The following is a 16,314-nucleotide window of genomic DNA, read 5'->3' as shown; positions in this document are numbered from 1 at the left end:
AGGATAACAGAAATAAGAAAAGGATTACTGCACATTGTGCCACCTCAACAAAATGCAGTTTGTCAAACTATCAGTAAATAATTATCAGATACTTTAAGTGAAGAAAAAGAATGAGAGGAAATGAAAAATTGTTACAATTAAGTGAGGTGGTACTTAGGGGATATGTGGTGAAAATTCTGACGGATGGATGAAATCAGGGCAGCCAATCTCGAACAGTTAAACATTAACGTGAGTGATTGTGCATAATTGAGAGTGTTCAATATTTCTTTCGTTCATCTCGTTTTCAATTTGTATTTTTTCTGTTGATCTCCCTCAATCTTTGCGCGCCTCACATAAGTACATAAAAAAGAAATATAACCTATATATTTGGCAACAATCTGTGAGCACATGCGAAAGCAGTCATACATCACCATTTCAAGGGGCCAAATTCCCCTAGCAGATTGGGAAAAAAGAAAAAAAAAAAGACACCCCCACCAAAGCAGGTTGAGAACACGCACACGACCGCGCATTTCCTCTGTTGTTTCCTTCAAACAGGCAGCGAGTGCGAGGGAGCGGACCGGACTTGTGCATGACATCATCTTAATTAAGAGCTTCCCTCCCCTTAAATAAGATCCCTCGCAAAATGTTGTTAGCGGTGTGAGTCAAAACAGCAAGTGCCAGGCAGTATTCCTGAAAGGCAACTCCGAGACCCTTTGAAGGTTTTGAGCGGGGAAACTCAAAGGTAAGTCAGCGGGGACTTGTGGAGCGGTCAGCAATGAGCGGGACTGACAGAGACGAATAGGGACCGTAGGGAAAAAAACTTTATCTGAGAAAAAGAAGAAAGAAAGAAAGAAAATGACTTGACTTAAACATGCAGGACTTTTAAATCTACCTTGAGGTGTAAAACTTTTCATTTACCCAGCGCTGAGTTGTGTTTGCCACGACTTTCTTGGGGGTCATGTTACATAGGCTATTTTTATACGAGCTTCTGCCGTTTTTTGTAACCCGTTATTTATATTGATCTTGCATAGTCACATTTGATAACCTCGCGGAGACAGGTCTGTCACAGTGAAGATCGATTATGTATCTCCATTGTGCGCCGTATTAACAGAACGTGGTAGGAGAGACAGATCACTTTTTTTTGCACTTGGAGGGATTCGGGTCTGGCAGCGTTGCAGCAGGTCACGCTTCTCACTGCGTCTGCCATCTGGACTCGTTACAGCTTTCCATTCACAGAACAAAAGGATTCTGTTTTTATTCAACATGCATGTGAAGTGCTGTGAGCGAGATAGAGGCTCTGGAAAGCGGCATTCAGTATGCGGATCCCGTCAGCGACGAACGTTTTAGCCTAAAGCGGTGACACCCTGCATTCTTTGCGCTGTTTTTCACACTGTACTCTGAACAGTTTGTGCGGATTGTCTTGCTTTATGAACGGTCTTCTATGTCTCATTTTGTATTGCATTGTTCAATTATTTTGTTATCCTACTTCAGGTATGCAAAAGAGTTTATAATTGTGCTAAATATAAAAGGCGACCTCTTAGGTTTATATAAATAACGATACCCCAGCATATGTTTTATATGAATAGTAATGCATACACCTGACTGTTACATTTTAATGGTAAAAGCCTTAGTGGAATCCCCAATCGTTTGTGTCATATAGCGCCTTTCAGTCTCAGCATTATCTGTGTGTGTGTGTGTTGGGTTGGCAAGACCATAGTTTGAAGGAAAGTGAAACTTAGTTTTGCATTTGAATGTCGAGCGAAAAAGAGCTTCACAGATGAAAGAAAAACAGAAGCTCTGTGTGCTTACCATGCCAAAAGACTTATTAGTTACTACAACGGACGTATTTGTAAGTAGTATACATTAGGAAAAACTGAAAATTGCAGTTTTGTGTTTCAGAATTTGTATTAAAAAAACACTCTTAAAAATACTGATTCCTTAAAGGCACTGTATGGTTCTTTATAGGCTCTTGGGTTTCCTTGTAGAATTGTTGCATGACAAAGCACCAGTTTATTTTCGAAAGGGGTCTTTGCATATGAAGTTGGTTCTCAGTGCTTTGAAAAACTTCCTAATATGTATAAGACACCTGAATTCTTTAATGTATGGTAGACTACCTAGAAGGACACCAACAGATTAAGATAACCTGCACTTAGCCTGTATTATTGTATGACCCGTTTCTATTCACAAATTTGTTACCATCTGTTCATGGTTATTTGCTTATGGAGGCTGCTATGGATCCAAAATAATAAAAGGTTCTTTCTGGAACCTTCATGTGGATGGGTCTTTTGGGAACCAAAACTAGTACTAATATGTCATTGGTCTGAAGAACCACTCTGGTACCTTTATTTTTAAGAATGATAAGGTTTGTAAATTGTATAGAATTAAAAATAAATAAGTAGAAATTGTATGCAATTACTGTAAAATGGGTGTATACAAATGTGAATTGTGACAGGTCAGTAGTTAAGTCCCCAGTACATTTCAAGAGTGTCTTCACTCCCTGGTTTAATGTGGTCATTTTATCCAACCATCCAGTATAATAGCCCACTAATTCAGTTCAGGAAACCAGTGCTAAACACCCTTCCATCCATTTTCTTACTCACTCTTTAGTTGGTGTTACTTTAAAAAAAGACACCATTTGCGCATTACTCTTGTATATCTAAGAGAACCAAACTTAAGTTTACTAATCAGTCACATGATTAATTATAAGTTGTAATCAGTTACTTGATCAGTGTTACTTTGTGGCACTTCTACCTGAGAGGCACCATGACACAGCACTGCCACCTCACAACTCCAGCAGACTCTATGCCCGGTTGCTGTCTGTCTGTATGGAGTCTCTAGGTTCTTAACATTTCTACACAGATTTTATTTTGGGTTCTCTGATTTTCATTCCCACTTTCAAAAAATGCATGTGTTAGGTTAACTACCAACCTAAATTGGCCCTGCGATGGACTGGTGTCATGTCCTGGGTTGGTTCTTATTTTGCATGGTATGCTACTAGAGTAGACACTTGGCCCCCTTGAACCCCACTCTGCATTGAGTGGATTTCAGTTCTGAATCTGTTTACATTTGGGGCAAAAGGAGAACCAGAAGGAGTTTGGGCAGCAACAGGCACAAGGCGTGAAATGAACGTTTATCAGAGAACATATGCTTTTATTTAATAACAGCCCTTACAGCACTGTCAGGCATCAAATGAGAGCAAATAATGTTCCAAGAGATGCAGCAAAAAGGGTGTTAGAATATTTGGTAACACTTTAATTAAGGTACTGCAAAAATGCATTTATTATTCATTTACTATTATCTAACAAGACATACAATTCTTTAGGTATTTATAACACTTATAAGCATCAGTAAAGTGTTTATTCATCTCTGCAATGGACCGCTTCACTTTGTAGTGGTCTGAGGTGGCTTAAATGAGACACTTTTTCCTTGATTTTGCATATTTAGTATAAGACCTTTGTATTAACAAGCCTTTTTACCATCATATCAATATGCCACACTGCACAGAGATGACTAACCAATGTACTGATGTTTTAGAAGAGTCATGAAGATTAAGGTCTTGTTACATAAGAGTAAATGAGGAATAGATGCATCTTTTGCAGTGCCTAAAGTGTTACCAAATATTTCATTACATTTCTGTTGTAAGAGAACATGAAGGAAAGTATGACGAATAAGCAGCAGCCCATGTGCCAAAGTCATTTTTGAAAAAACTGGCCCCATGCAATTTTTAGTCTTCCAGGATCAATGCTTTTGGCAAAGAAGTCTGTACTAGGAAGTGTAAAAATGGCATAGCTGGATGATTAACACCATTGCCAGCTAGTGTCTTGTTGTGTCTCCTTGTCACTGTCATGGCCATCAGGCTGTATTGCCATAGAAAAACATTAAAAAATGAGAGAAGTTCATTCATACTATCTTGTTTGTTTGATTAGCTAAGATGTCCTAATGTCTCCTTAAAGGTGATTTATTCGATGAATAGCAGTTTGTTCCGGACCATCACTGCCCCCTTTCAAATGCAATGCTGTTCAGTTTCTGTCTTAAACTAATATTTCTTTTCATTACCTTTTTTTGGGTTGCTGTCAGTTGGGCACGTCGAAAGAATGTGATATAACCAAAAGTGTGCTCTTCACATAAAGAGCCGGTTCTTGCTATCAGGCTGAGCTGATCATATTCTGTTGTCACCCATGACTTTCTTACATGTTTCTCATGAACATGACCTATTGTTGGTGGTGTTGAAAAAAGTGTTATTTGATAAAACGTAATAGACAAGGTGAGACGAAGGATATAGATTTCAAGATAATATCACAACTAAACAAACAAGTGAAGCCAAGGAAGCGAAAGCGCATAGCAAACTTGAAAATGATTTTCAAGAATGCTGATATTAGAGTAAAAGAACTGTCGTAATTAAGCACACGTTTATTATGCCAGCGAGAACTGTGTTTGTAGCAGGAAAAGTACAAAAATAAGACCGTTTTACACGAATAACAGAAAATAAGTCAAGAGACTACAAATGACAACTGTTGTTATAATCAGTACACCCACGCTTATGGTTTCTAGAAGAACTCTTAACACAATCATATTTTAGAAGTACCTACAATTACTAGCATTTCAAATGCTTATGCCTCAAGGGATGAAAGAGTTCTTAGACCTGTTGCTCTTGAGCCTTTATAAGAGGAATGTTACTGTCTACTGTGCGACGCCTTCTTTCAAACTCATTGTGATACAGCGCAGTGAGGAAGGACTTCTGCTAAGCAATAATTTTATGGCTAATATTGAAAATGTTGTTCAGATAGTTTATGTTTTTACTGCTTAGATTTCCAAACAACCTATAAGAAATAGCAGGTGTGACAAACGATTAGATAAAAGATTTATAGAAACGCTTCATTATAGTTTTGTGTACTTTAAAATAATTGAAAACACTGAAATAATAGCTGTTACAGCTTTCTTGAAAGGGCAGCACATTATTAATGGCTGCCTAGGTATTTGTATTACTCCATTCTGCTCTTTTATTATTGTTGAGAGAGAGAGAGAGGGAGGGAGGTGGTGAACTCCTAAAATCTTCAGCCAAATCCTGTAAAAACAGTGATCACACCACTGAACAAACTTGTCACAACAGGTCCACAACTGCCCTCGTCGTCGTATAAAAGTGCAAGTGCACATTTAAAGATATGCCTGTCGTTGTGTGAACTCTTGCCGTCATTTCCATGCAAAATAAACATAAGCGGCCTTGAGGGGACTTGATGTCGGGTTCGACAGCTGTTCTGAAGTTGTTTTATTTTATTTTTTTTAATTTTATCTGACTCATGTATTTCTCGGTTCAAGATTTTTCTACAGAAGGAGTTTTGGGAATGCAAAGTTTCTGCCTTTGCAATTATCTTTAGAAAGCTTGAGTCATTTACATTTCTGATTATTTTGTAGTGGTTTGCCTAATTTATTTTTTAATTTTTCTTATTTCGAGCACAATTCATCTATCTTTCTGATGCTGCTGTGCATTTTGTTAGCACCTAGATATAAATAAGCTGCGGAAATGGCTAATTGTAGCTGTGGTCAGGAAAGAAGGGGCCAAGACAATTGTCTAAAACAATTGACAGATAAACCGGCAAATATTCATTACAGGGAAATCTAATAAGCTAGGAAGCAAAACCAAAATGTGAAGTGAAACTCAAAGTCATAATAACGTTTATAGAAAATATTTTAACCAAACTAGAAGTAAATTGTTCCTATCCATAAAAGGAATCAAAAAGTAATTCAGAAGATTTTTTTAATTTAACCAACCACTAGGATACAAACATGAACAAAACGTGACCTGCGTGACATTATCTTAAATAATAACAGGCGTCACTTGTAGTGAGTCACCTGTTGGCAAGTGGGCTGGCTACTATAGATAACATTGCCTCGCCCCTTACATAAACAACAAAAAAAAAAAAACAATGGCAGAATACATGAAAATAAATGAAAGTAAATAATGAAAGGTTTGCACAGAATGCAACAAAAAGTAACATAGTGTGTTTTGTTTCTTTTGTGCAGCTGAGTAGGCAGCTTCTTGTGACGACAGTGTAGAGATTTGTGAGTGAAGCAAGCCCTTGCGGGCTCTTCAATAAGACCACTGAACCAACTTCTCTTTTGAAGATAGGTCCTGGTCCTTCTTGTTTGGACTTTCCTTTCCTAACTTTGACTTAAATGGCTGAGTGATACAGCAAACTGTCATGATTTGGTATGACTTTGGGTCCTCAATGCCACCAATATTTTTTCTGTCATTAGGTCTGGTTCCAGTGTTGTGAGGGACGTGGCCTCTGAGGTCGGGGCCCATACTTAATTGAAGCAATAGGATAAAAGGTCATCAATTAATGGTAATTCTTATCTGATCTGCAGAACCACATCATTGAAATATTCAAACTTTATATTTGTGCTTTTTTCTTATGTGTTGTTTTTGTTTTGACCCTCTTGTTCACTTGACCACAAATATTGTCTGTCATATTGGGCTCCGGATTCACTTTCCTTCATTTTCTTTTTTATTTTCTTTTGTTTTTCACATGCATCTCTTGTTTTTTGCTCAAATGTTTATCTGCCAGTTAACTGACAGAACACAAATGGCTTCTAATATCTATATGACTTTTTATTTACATGCTTGCTGACACCTGCCCATCAGTCATAGTCTTGCATAAGTATACCAGCAGGTATTATAGTTTGCCAAAAAGGAGAAAACTGGAGAATAATGGAGGTGACTGGAAGATGAACTGTCAAGAAAACTAGAAAAAAAGAGTTTTATAGAGGACCCATCCTATTTATCGTCAAAACCTATCCAAAAAGCAAAAATGAGCACAAACAACCATGCTGGGATCTCTGGATTTATCCGCAAATTCAGATGAAGAAAGGTCTTTGCAGGTGACCTTTTAATGTCAGTGACGTCATGGCAGACAGGAGTGTATACTAACAATAGGACACACAAAATGGCAGCACATAAAAAAACAAGATGGCACCAGAAAAATGATGTAAAATTTTTGTAATTGAAAACCATGCTTTCGGAAAAACTCATTGCATTTTATGACCCAGAAAACCTATAAATGCACAATAGAACGAAATAAATAGAGAAAAATGTGTAAAAATTGAACTGTGACAATAATCATAATAGCATGCAACTGAAGGTTCCATGCAAAGCGTTACTGTACATATAAAAGATAATCAGACTTAATCTGCATTGGGGAGTCATGTTCAGAGACCCTGTGACAAAGAGGGTCACAGATTTTCCCTTAATTTTTAGAGAGTAAGGAATCTTTCTACAAAGAGAGTATGGCAGATGACATGTCTGTGGACTTGGGCTAATAAATTTGAACTAGTGGTGTAGAAATGGTTAGGGACATCAGTATAGAAAAGCAAAGACTAATTGTGAATTTGTTCCATAGGGACAAAACAACGATGTCCTTATAGGTGGACTCCCAAACCATCAACTTTACCTAACATGACTTCAAGGTATGTCTCAGAGATCTTTATTTAGTAATTTGTGTTCCTTGAATGATTTAGATTTTAAATGTATTTCTGAAGGAAACTTGTTTAACTTACTTGAGAAAGAAGAAAAGTCAGGGAGAGAAATGCTGAATCACTGTCCTGCTCCACTGACAGACTGAGAAGATCGTTCCTCCCCCAAACTATGCAACTCTTCAATTCCACCCGGGGGGGTAAACATTAACATTATACATAGTTATTGTCTGTAATACACATTTAAAAAATGGCTTCGCTGCTGCTGCTCCTCTATCATCATTTTCCAGTTCTTCCTTGTGACTGTGGCTCTTACAAGGTGACATTTTGTCCATCATAATTTTACAGGTAGATCAGAAACATGCTGGAGATAAGTTTGAAAAAACAAATCTTCATACGCAGATATTAGAACATTAGAACAATCTAGAGGAGGCCATTCAGCCCAACAAAGTTCTCCAGTCCAATCCACTTAAGTCTTCCAGAATAACATGAAGTTTAGTTTTGAAAGTCTCTAAAGTCCTTCTGTCTACCACACTACCTGGTAGCTCAATTCCATGTGCCTAGGGTTCTCTGTGTACAGAAAAACATCCTAATATTTGTGCAAGATGTATCCTTGATTTTTAGAGAGTAAGGAATCTTTGTACAAGTCTTATGTTTATGCTATTTCTTGGCTTGGTTTGAATCATATCTCCCTGCTGATATACTGTGGAACTTGGCCCGGACACAGACAGGCGGACATCGTAGGTACAAAACCCAACACATGTTTATTGAACATATTGTTTACAGTGAACAGCACACAACCCCAGTACTTCCCCAAAGTCCAGGCCTCTGTACACAATGATGCCTCTCTTCGCCGCCTCCACTCCTCTCCACCAAGACTTCGTCTTCTTCCTAATGACTCCAGCCGCCGAATGGAGGGAGGCGGCCCCTTTTATACATACCAGTGCTCCAGGTGCCTCCCGATTAGCTTCCGCCGGTACTCCCCAGTGTGGCGGAAGTACTGGCTGTGCACCCGGAAGCACTCCAGGTGTCCCTAGTCTTCTTCCCCCCAGCACCTCCGGGTGTGGCAGAAGTGCTGAGGACCAGGGCTCCCCAGGCATCGGGGTGCCCCCTGGCAGTGACCACAGGCCCATATAGGGTTGAGCTTGTAAGCTTTGTTCCCATGGTCCCCAAAACCACCAGGGCGGTCGCCCCCTCATGGTCTGGAGGAGGCGTAAGCCCTCCTCCAGTCCTTCCGGCATCCCGGCTGGGTGCCACCCCCAGCTGCTTGCCACAATACGTAAGTTGAATCATTCCGAAGGCAAAATTCTTCTTAGCCAATGGATAAAAAACCAAATAGTTGTGTCATTTTAAAGGAAAAAAATAGTAGAAGTGGGTAAAGTAATTCTTACCATATGTGTAAATGCAAACATTCTTCTAGGCAGTGGGTGAAAAATACAAGAGGGGGTTTAACCCTTAATTGGCAAAAAAGGAACATATTGCAGTAATATGCATATATTGAGACTGGGGTGAAAGGTTAAGAAGATAGGAATGTGAACCTCTCACAGTCACACAACTCAGACATTTTTCATGAAGGATAACCCAAGCACTGCTCTCTATGGGGTGTTTGTGGAGTTTAATGAAGTTAAAAAAGAGATACATTTCAAAAATATAAGGGTGGTTTTACATTATTATTATCATCTGTTTAACTGTTTTCTGATTCTCCAGATGTTTCTGTAGAATACAATATCTTTAGCCTGCATTTTTTAAGACAAATTCTGTAATATTTTACACTTCTGCACTACAGCATAGCTACAGTCTTTTAGGCATACTGTATGCAGTACATGAAGCCTAATTATTCCATTGCAATTCATTTCAAAGCCTCCTCTTTTTTATTGTGAATTTAAAGAGGCAAAAGAATGGTGAAGCATGCAAACCAGAGGTGCAGCAGCCAGTCTAAAGCCTTTGGACCCATCAGACATGAACTGTGGAACAGAGAGTAGAGCAGGAATGTAAAGTGATGGCTGACTACTAGCAAGAGCCTTGTCTAAGAGAGAACCGCAGGGCTCAGATCAGACAAGACGAGTCAAATCGAGTCAAGTAGGGTGCCACTTCTGGTTAGGCACTAGCTGGGTTAAGAACTTCAGCCGCATGTCACATCAATGAGAAGCCCATAATATAGGTGGCACGGCCATCAGTAGGGTTGGTGCACAAGACATGAGCTGAAATGAAGATGGACTGTGAGTTTTATAAATGTTGACTCCATGGTTTGAATAGAAACCATTAGATTTTTTTTTTTGAGGAGATGCTTTATGATGTGCCTGGATGTCTGTATGAATTTAGTTTCTTAGTTATTCATAAAACGTATGAAAAGAGAGCTGTCGGGACTTTCAGAATCTGTTATTTCTAAGTCCTATTACATTAAGGAGGGGTGCAGTACAATGCCAAATGTGTGTTTAGTTTCCTACTTTTGGCAACACTGTAAGAGTAAGTAATATGTGTCCATTACTCAAAATAGCCTAACAAAGCTTCACAGTTCTGTGCTGAACAAGGTCATAGCACCACATAGACACACACTCTCCAAGGATTTGGAAAGAAACAATAGTTCAGAGCTCACTTAATACGATTTGGAATCATGAGGAAATTGAGGCTGTCCTGGCAGCAGTACATGCAACCAGTCTACTTCTTCTTCTTCTTTTGGCTGCTCCTGTTGGGGTTTGCCACAGCGGATCATCTTTTTCCATATCATTCTGTCCTCTGCATCTTGCTCTGTCACACCCACCACCTGCATATCCTCTTTCACACATCCACATCCATAAACCTTCTTTTAGGCCTTCATCTTTTCCTCTTGCGTGGTAGCTCTGTTGCAGCTGTCAAATCCACAGGGGGTTCAAATTAGAGATCTCAGCCTAATTTAAATGTAGTTGGGAGGATCATCAGAGGATCTGCTGGTGAGCCCACAGGGACACAGGAAGAAAGTAAAAACTTGACTAGGACAGGGGCCAGTTTGGAAATTGTTCCTAGTCTGTCAGTGGCACGAGGCACCAGTGTTAAACACTGCACCATCTAATAAATAAGCAAGAAAGTTTGTCTCTCCCAATTTTTGTCACAACTCAGTAACCAAGTGAAAGGAAGAGTAAATATCCAAAAGATATAGTTTCTGTGATTAATAAAAACAAATTAAATGCGTGCACATCCATCCATTATCCAACCCGCTATATCCTAACTACAGGGTCACAGGGGGTCTGCTGGAGCCAATCCCAGCCAACACAGGGCGCAAGGCAGGAAACAAACCCCGGTCAGGGCACCAGCCCACCGCAGGGCAAATACACACCAAGCACACACTAGGGACAATTTAGAATCGCCAATGCACCTAACCTGCATGTCTTTGGACTGTGAACATGATTTGAAAAATTAAGAAAACCCTTAAAGAGTAAATTCTAATGTAATTCGAACAAAAATTATATATCAAGGTTGTGAGAAATGTGGCAACACTGTTATGTCATCCATTTGTAATTGAGGCTACTGTTCTAACTGGAATTGGAAAGGAAGATGATGTTTTCATTTCATGTATACCTAAGAATTCCAATGAACTCCCTTTTGAATTCAAACGACTTTAATTTACAGTATGTCTTGCATTTGCAATGTCCATAAATAAAGCACAAGGACAATCACTTAAGGTTAGTGGAGTTTACCTCAAAGAACAGTGCTTTTCACGTGATCAGCTATACAGTATGTTGCCTGTTCCAGAGTTGCTCCTAATGGCGAAACGAAAATGTCACTCTAAAAGATTTGTAGCAACTATAATCCATTATTCATTAATGATGGCAGTTTGACTTTTGAATAATATTCAAATAATAAATTAATTGACAAATAAAGTATGGAAACTGTTTCACTTTTTTCAATCCCCGCTTAGTTTATTTACAATATGAAAATCCTTAAATAGGATCATTTGAAATACAATCAGCAATGTCTTACATTTGGATGGCACTATGGACTTTTAGATCCTGTGCCCTGATTGCAAAGCCATCATGTCTGTGGAGTTCATAACATTGTTCCTGTGTCTGGAAGAGTCCTTGTCCGTGTACACTAGTCTGTCCCACGCTCCCAGTGTTGAGGAATGCAGCCGGGCCCCTACAATGCATTAGTATACCATGCAGGGTTGTGGAGTAAAGGGGTTGGAGGATGTATGCAATATATTTCACTTGTTCCTTTTCAAAGATACACCCTGGGCTGTGCCTGACCATTTTGTCTGAAACAAAACCACACTGAAAGCATGAGATTACGAAACTACTCTGCAATTACATGAGCCTTCTTATCAGCAGGTATCCTGCCCACTGCACTTCCACGTTAGTGGTTTATCGAGAACTTTACTTTTCTTGCATGTCCTCTTCTGCTTTTAAGATGTTTGCCCAGAAGGAGCTCATTAGAGTTCTGTACCATTGACAGCGCCTGCTGCTAATAGGACTGCTTTCCTTGAGTAAATCTAACCCAATTCGTCTCATGCAGAGTTAAAATGATGATAATGGAAAAAACAACATAAAAAGCCTCCAAACATAAAAGACAGGTCAGAGGTCCACTGAACATTACCTCATGAAAGTTTTTAATGCAATTCAAATTTAGTTTAGACCAGGGGTGGGCAAACTCATTCCTGGAGGGCCGCAGTGGCTGCAGGTTTTTGTTCCAACCCAATTGCTTAATAAGAAGCACTTATTGCTCTAGAAACACTTCTGCTTCATTCTAGGTTGTCTCCCTCATTAAGATTTTGAACCCTTTTTGCTTATTTAAGTCTTAAACAGCTGCATTCTCAGTTTTTAATTGCTCCTTATTAGCAATAAGATGCAAATGACAAAAGAAACCAGCAGTTATCCATTTTGCTCAAGTTCAGTCCTGTGGACCACCTTAACTACAGGTCTTCATCCCCACCACCTTCTGTTCTTATCTGGACTCCTGCCTTTATTAAACAAGCTGTTATTTTCAAGGTTCTGTGATTTTTGGAGTCAATCCAGAAACTAAAGAATGGATTTGCTCAGTTTTGTAGAAAGCATTTGTGTGTGTGAGACATTATTTATTGATCTTTTCTTGCTTTTTAAGATTTTTTTTTATATTCTGGTCATTTAACCCTTTTCTTCTTAATTAGCTCTCATGTGAATGTTATAGTGAAATAGCTGCTCCCCTTTAATATTTAATGTCATTTGCACCCTTGTCTGCACCGCGTATCACTAATGTCCATATCTGGATACACAATTAGGGAAGTACACTTCACAGGAAATAGTGGATTAAAACATATGGTAAAAGAAAGTTAACATTTAAAGATATGGAAAAAATGCACATTTCTGAATTCTGTTTATAAGTAAATATGCTAGCACATATTTCTGAATGCAAAATAAGACAACAAAATGACTTTTTGAATAATTAGGTCATTAAGAGGTAAGTCTGAACCTTTTATTTGTGAAACTGGTTAGAATAAAAACCCTCAGCCACAGTGGTACCTCGGGACTGAACTTGGGAATTCCTGGCATAGACAATGAAAAATTAGCAAAAGCTCTCCATTCCATGTTGGAAGATGAAGTAGCACACTGGTTGGAAAGAAGTGACACCGTCATTCATGCTTGGGACTGGTACAGTATCAAACAAACAACTTTTATTTTATGTAGCGTCTTTTCTATAGTGAGCCACTCCTAGCTCAGCACAGTTTTTCACATATATTTTTTACCTTTTAATCACAGAGTTGTGTCTTGTTTGGGTTGTTTCCTGCCTTATGCTGCAAGAAAAGGCCTATGTCTTGGCGACCCAGAACTGGGCTGAATAGGTTTGATAGTAAATGGCACAACGGAAAAAAAATCAAAATGACTTTATCAGGGTCACACTGACAGATTTGGGGTTTAATAGGCCATGATACGTGACCGGCAGCTACAATATAAAACCGCATATCCTCCCATTCCCAGTCTAGTTACTGTGGGCTTTGGCACATGTCAGATGGTGCAGATGTCAGGGTGTTTGCTCCATTATTGTAACTTGGGGACCACTCATGCAGGGTGACTGAAAGCTATTGACATTTGTAATCAAAACTCAGATAGTAATGAAATGACTATATTAGATATACAGTACATTAATCTGAAAGGGAAGCTGCAATGTTATAGTAGCTGACATATAAAAACTAGACGTATACACTGAAAATGTAAAAAGTGAATGATAGATAGATAGATAGATAGATAGATAGATAGATAGATAGATAGATAGATAGATAGATAGATAGATAGATAGATAGATAGATAGATAGATAGATAGATAGATAGATAGATAGATAGATAGATAGATAGATAGATAGATAGATAGATAGATAGATAGATAGATAGATAGATAGATAGACATGCCCATCACCTTATTAAACAAATTACAATACCAAAAAGACGTCGCCTTGCCAGAGGATATGTTGTAACATCTAATGGCTGCTGTTAAACAGGGCTCCAGTAGTGCTCCCTGGAGGAAGGTGGTAGAATCAGCTGGCTGCTTAAGGTGCACCACAGGTTGTCCTCCTAAGGCTGTGAGTCATTGTTCATGATAGCCATCAGCATCCTTCTCTCTGCTCGTACCTCGAGACCGGCCATGCTAGTGCTCAGAATGTACATGACCATCCTGTTTATCTTGTTAAGTCTGTTGTCATCTTCACAATTAAAACCACAGACTAACAGAACAAACCAGACATTTTTAGGTCACACCAAAGGACCTGATCCCCCCCCAGGGCACCTTTATGCTATTGCTTCTGTGTTTGGTACCTCCATTGAGGAACCTCCACCACTACTAATCATCAAACCGGCCAGAGGTGACTACCTCTGTAGTCTCATGTGTTCACTGCACCATTGCATGTTTATAGGTTGCTCAACCTATCTTGCGACCCCAGAGCCTGACATATTGTAGTTTGTGTGCCACCTTTCAGCTTTGTGAATAAAGTGTCCGTTATGCCAATATAAAGTGAATTCAATGAGCTCAATTATTAATCCCCCATTTGGCAGCAGTGAAGTGTGAACAGAAGAGTTATGTGTCCTGATGCTAGGACATTGTCTGTTTGATTAATGTCATCCATTTATCCATGTTGCACTTTGATCATTTGGCACAAGAGTCGGTGTCAAATTTTCCATACAGTACTAAAGTGCTGTGGTTTTTACAATTTATGTTTAAAACATGCAACAGATAATTAAAACTTTAGAAATATTAATGCAGCCAGTCTGCTCCTGTATGAAACTAGTAGCACAGGGGTTATCGCAGCTGCATACAGCTCCTGGATCATAACTTCACTACCCTCTGTGTGTAAACCGCATGTTCTCCCTGTGTCAAAGTGCGATTTTTTTACCAGTAAAACTGTGAATGTCATATTAGGTGGACACTCCAAATCAGACCAGTGTGAGTAAATGTGTAATGTGATGAACTACAGTCTCATCCAGGGTTGGTTCCTCTCTTGTTCCCAATGCTCCCAGCATACATAGGCTTAGTTTTCAGACACAGTGAAAACTGGTAATCCATCAGACGTACTTTTAGATGTCAGATGTTACATTTCATGAGATTTTTTAGCTGTTTTTCTTTTCTGATTGGGAGTTTTAAGAATTGACAGTGCATGATGCCAGTTTCAGTTCATTTTGCAGTGTATCTATAAAACAAAGAAGCTTCGGCCTGTGTCCATTTAATTTCAGGGTGTGTACGAGTTTATAAAGGGTAACTGAAGGACACGAAAAACCTCATAGATGTGGCATCAATGCATACAGCAGGCACATTGAAGGAGAGCTGACACACTCCAGGCTAATTTAGTTTTTCCAGTCCCCTTCACGCTTTTGACATGTGGTAAATGTAGAGCGGAGGCCCTTTAGGGGAGAATATGTGAAGACACACACAAGAGGCAAGCCAGCAGTAAACGAACAGGCACAGATGTTTCTCAGAGTGTAGGTGGGGTCTTTTATCCACCCATCCATTTATCAGATTTGTGACTATTTGGACAAAAGTGGGTGTAAGGCGAGAATTAGACCTGAGCACACTCATGAGCCCCCTCACACCAAGTCACTAATCAATTGATCGACTCTGGGAGGAAGTGGGAGTAGGTGGAGAAATGGGCTACAGACACATGAAGAAATGTTAGAGAACTGAACCCAGGTCCCTGGAACTGCGAGCATAAAGTTTTCAGAAATGTTGAAATGACTTTAAGTTTTACCGGATACTTCCTGATATGCAATACCTTTCTTATTCTTCTTATCACTAGAGGTCATTTCTTCAGCTCTCTAACCTGCCAACATTACATGAATCTTGAGACACATTCTTTCAGTTTTATAGTCTGTTTTGCTTATCATTTGGCAACACTCCACGTTTTCTCTCTCTGCTGCTTTTTCACTAACTGTTTCCCCGAGGTCCATAATGAAATCAGAAAGAGGACGGCTCCTAGACTCAAGTGGAGTTCTGCTTCTTTGATGTCTTAAGCTCTTTCTCTCCTTTTACTCCGCTCATGTCAATAGTTCAGGCACTCCTGAGCACGAACTCCTCCACAGAGTGACTCACTGATGCAATCGCTAGAAAAAATGTAAATAAATTGCAAGCCAGTACAAGATGACAATGTTTAGTACATACTGAAGGCTATTCCCAGTCGATGTGTCTGTTGCGAGATTACCTGTTCTTTTAGTGGTCACGAGGCCTTTCTCTAACTACTCTGCTTTTTTCTCACAATCTAAAGGCACTAGTGATTATGACTTGCCGTAATGTAACTGAGTGTGAGAGTGTGCTCTGATACACTGACATCCTGGTCACAGATGGCTCCAGCCTAGGCTTCATTTCTTAAGGTTCACAGAATGGATGGATGGGACAAAGTGGCATGTAGCACCTAACAGTTGAAAACCCATTCAT

The 16,314-nt window shown here is 39.3% G+C and overlaps 1 protein-coding gene across 3 annotated transcripts in view; it reads left to right on the top strand.

Moving 5' to 3' along the window:
* Positions 1-494: 494 nt before the first annotated feature.
* LOC114666351 (B2 bradykinin receptor-like) overlaps positions 495-16,314 on the top strand; it is a 32,002-nt gene continuing 16,182 nt past the window's right edge. Inside the window, exons 1-2 of one of the 3 annotated variants that reach the window (XM_051919852.1) lie at positions 495-721; positions 7,377-7,443. In XM_051919852.1, coding sequence (XP_051775812.1) covers positions 7,433-7,443 — 11 coding nt within the window. In that variant the 5' untranslated portion in view covers positions 495-721; positions 7,377-7,432. The remainder of the gene's footprint in view (positions 722-7,376; positions 7,444-16,314) is intronic. The other 2 variants (XM_028821174.2, XM_028821175.2) reach the window with 2 other exon arrangements.

Source organism: Erpetoichthys calabaricus, chromosome 16, assembly GCF_900747795.2.
Source record: "Erpetoichthys calabaricus chromosome 16, fErpCal1.3, whole genome shotgun sequence".
Taxonomy (NCBI): Eukaryota; Metazoa; Chordata; class Cladistia; order Polypteriformes; family Polypteridae; genus Erpetoichthys; species Erpetoichthys calabaricus.
Note: the sequence above shows the minus strand (reverse complement) of the source record. Positions and strands in the feature narration are given on the sequence as shown.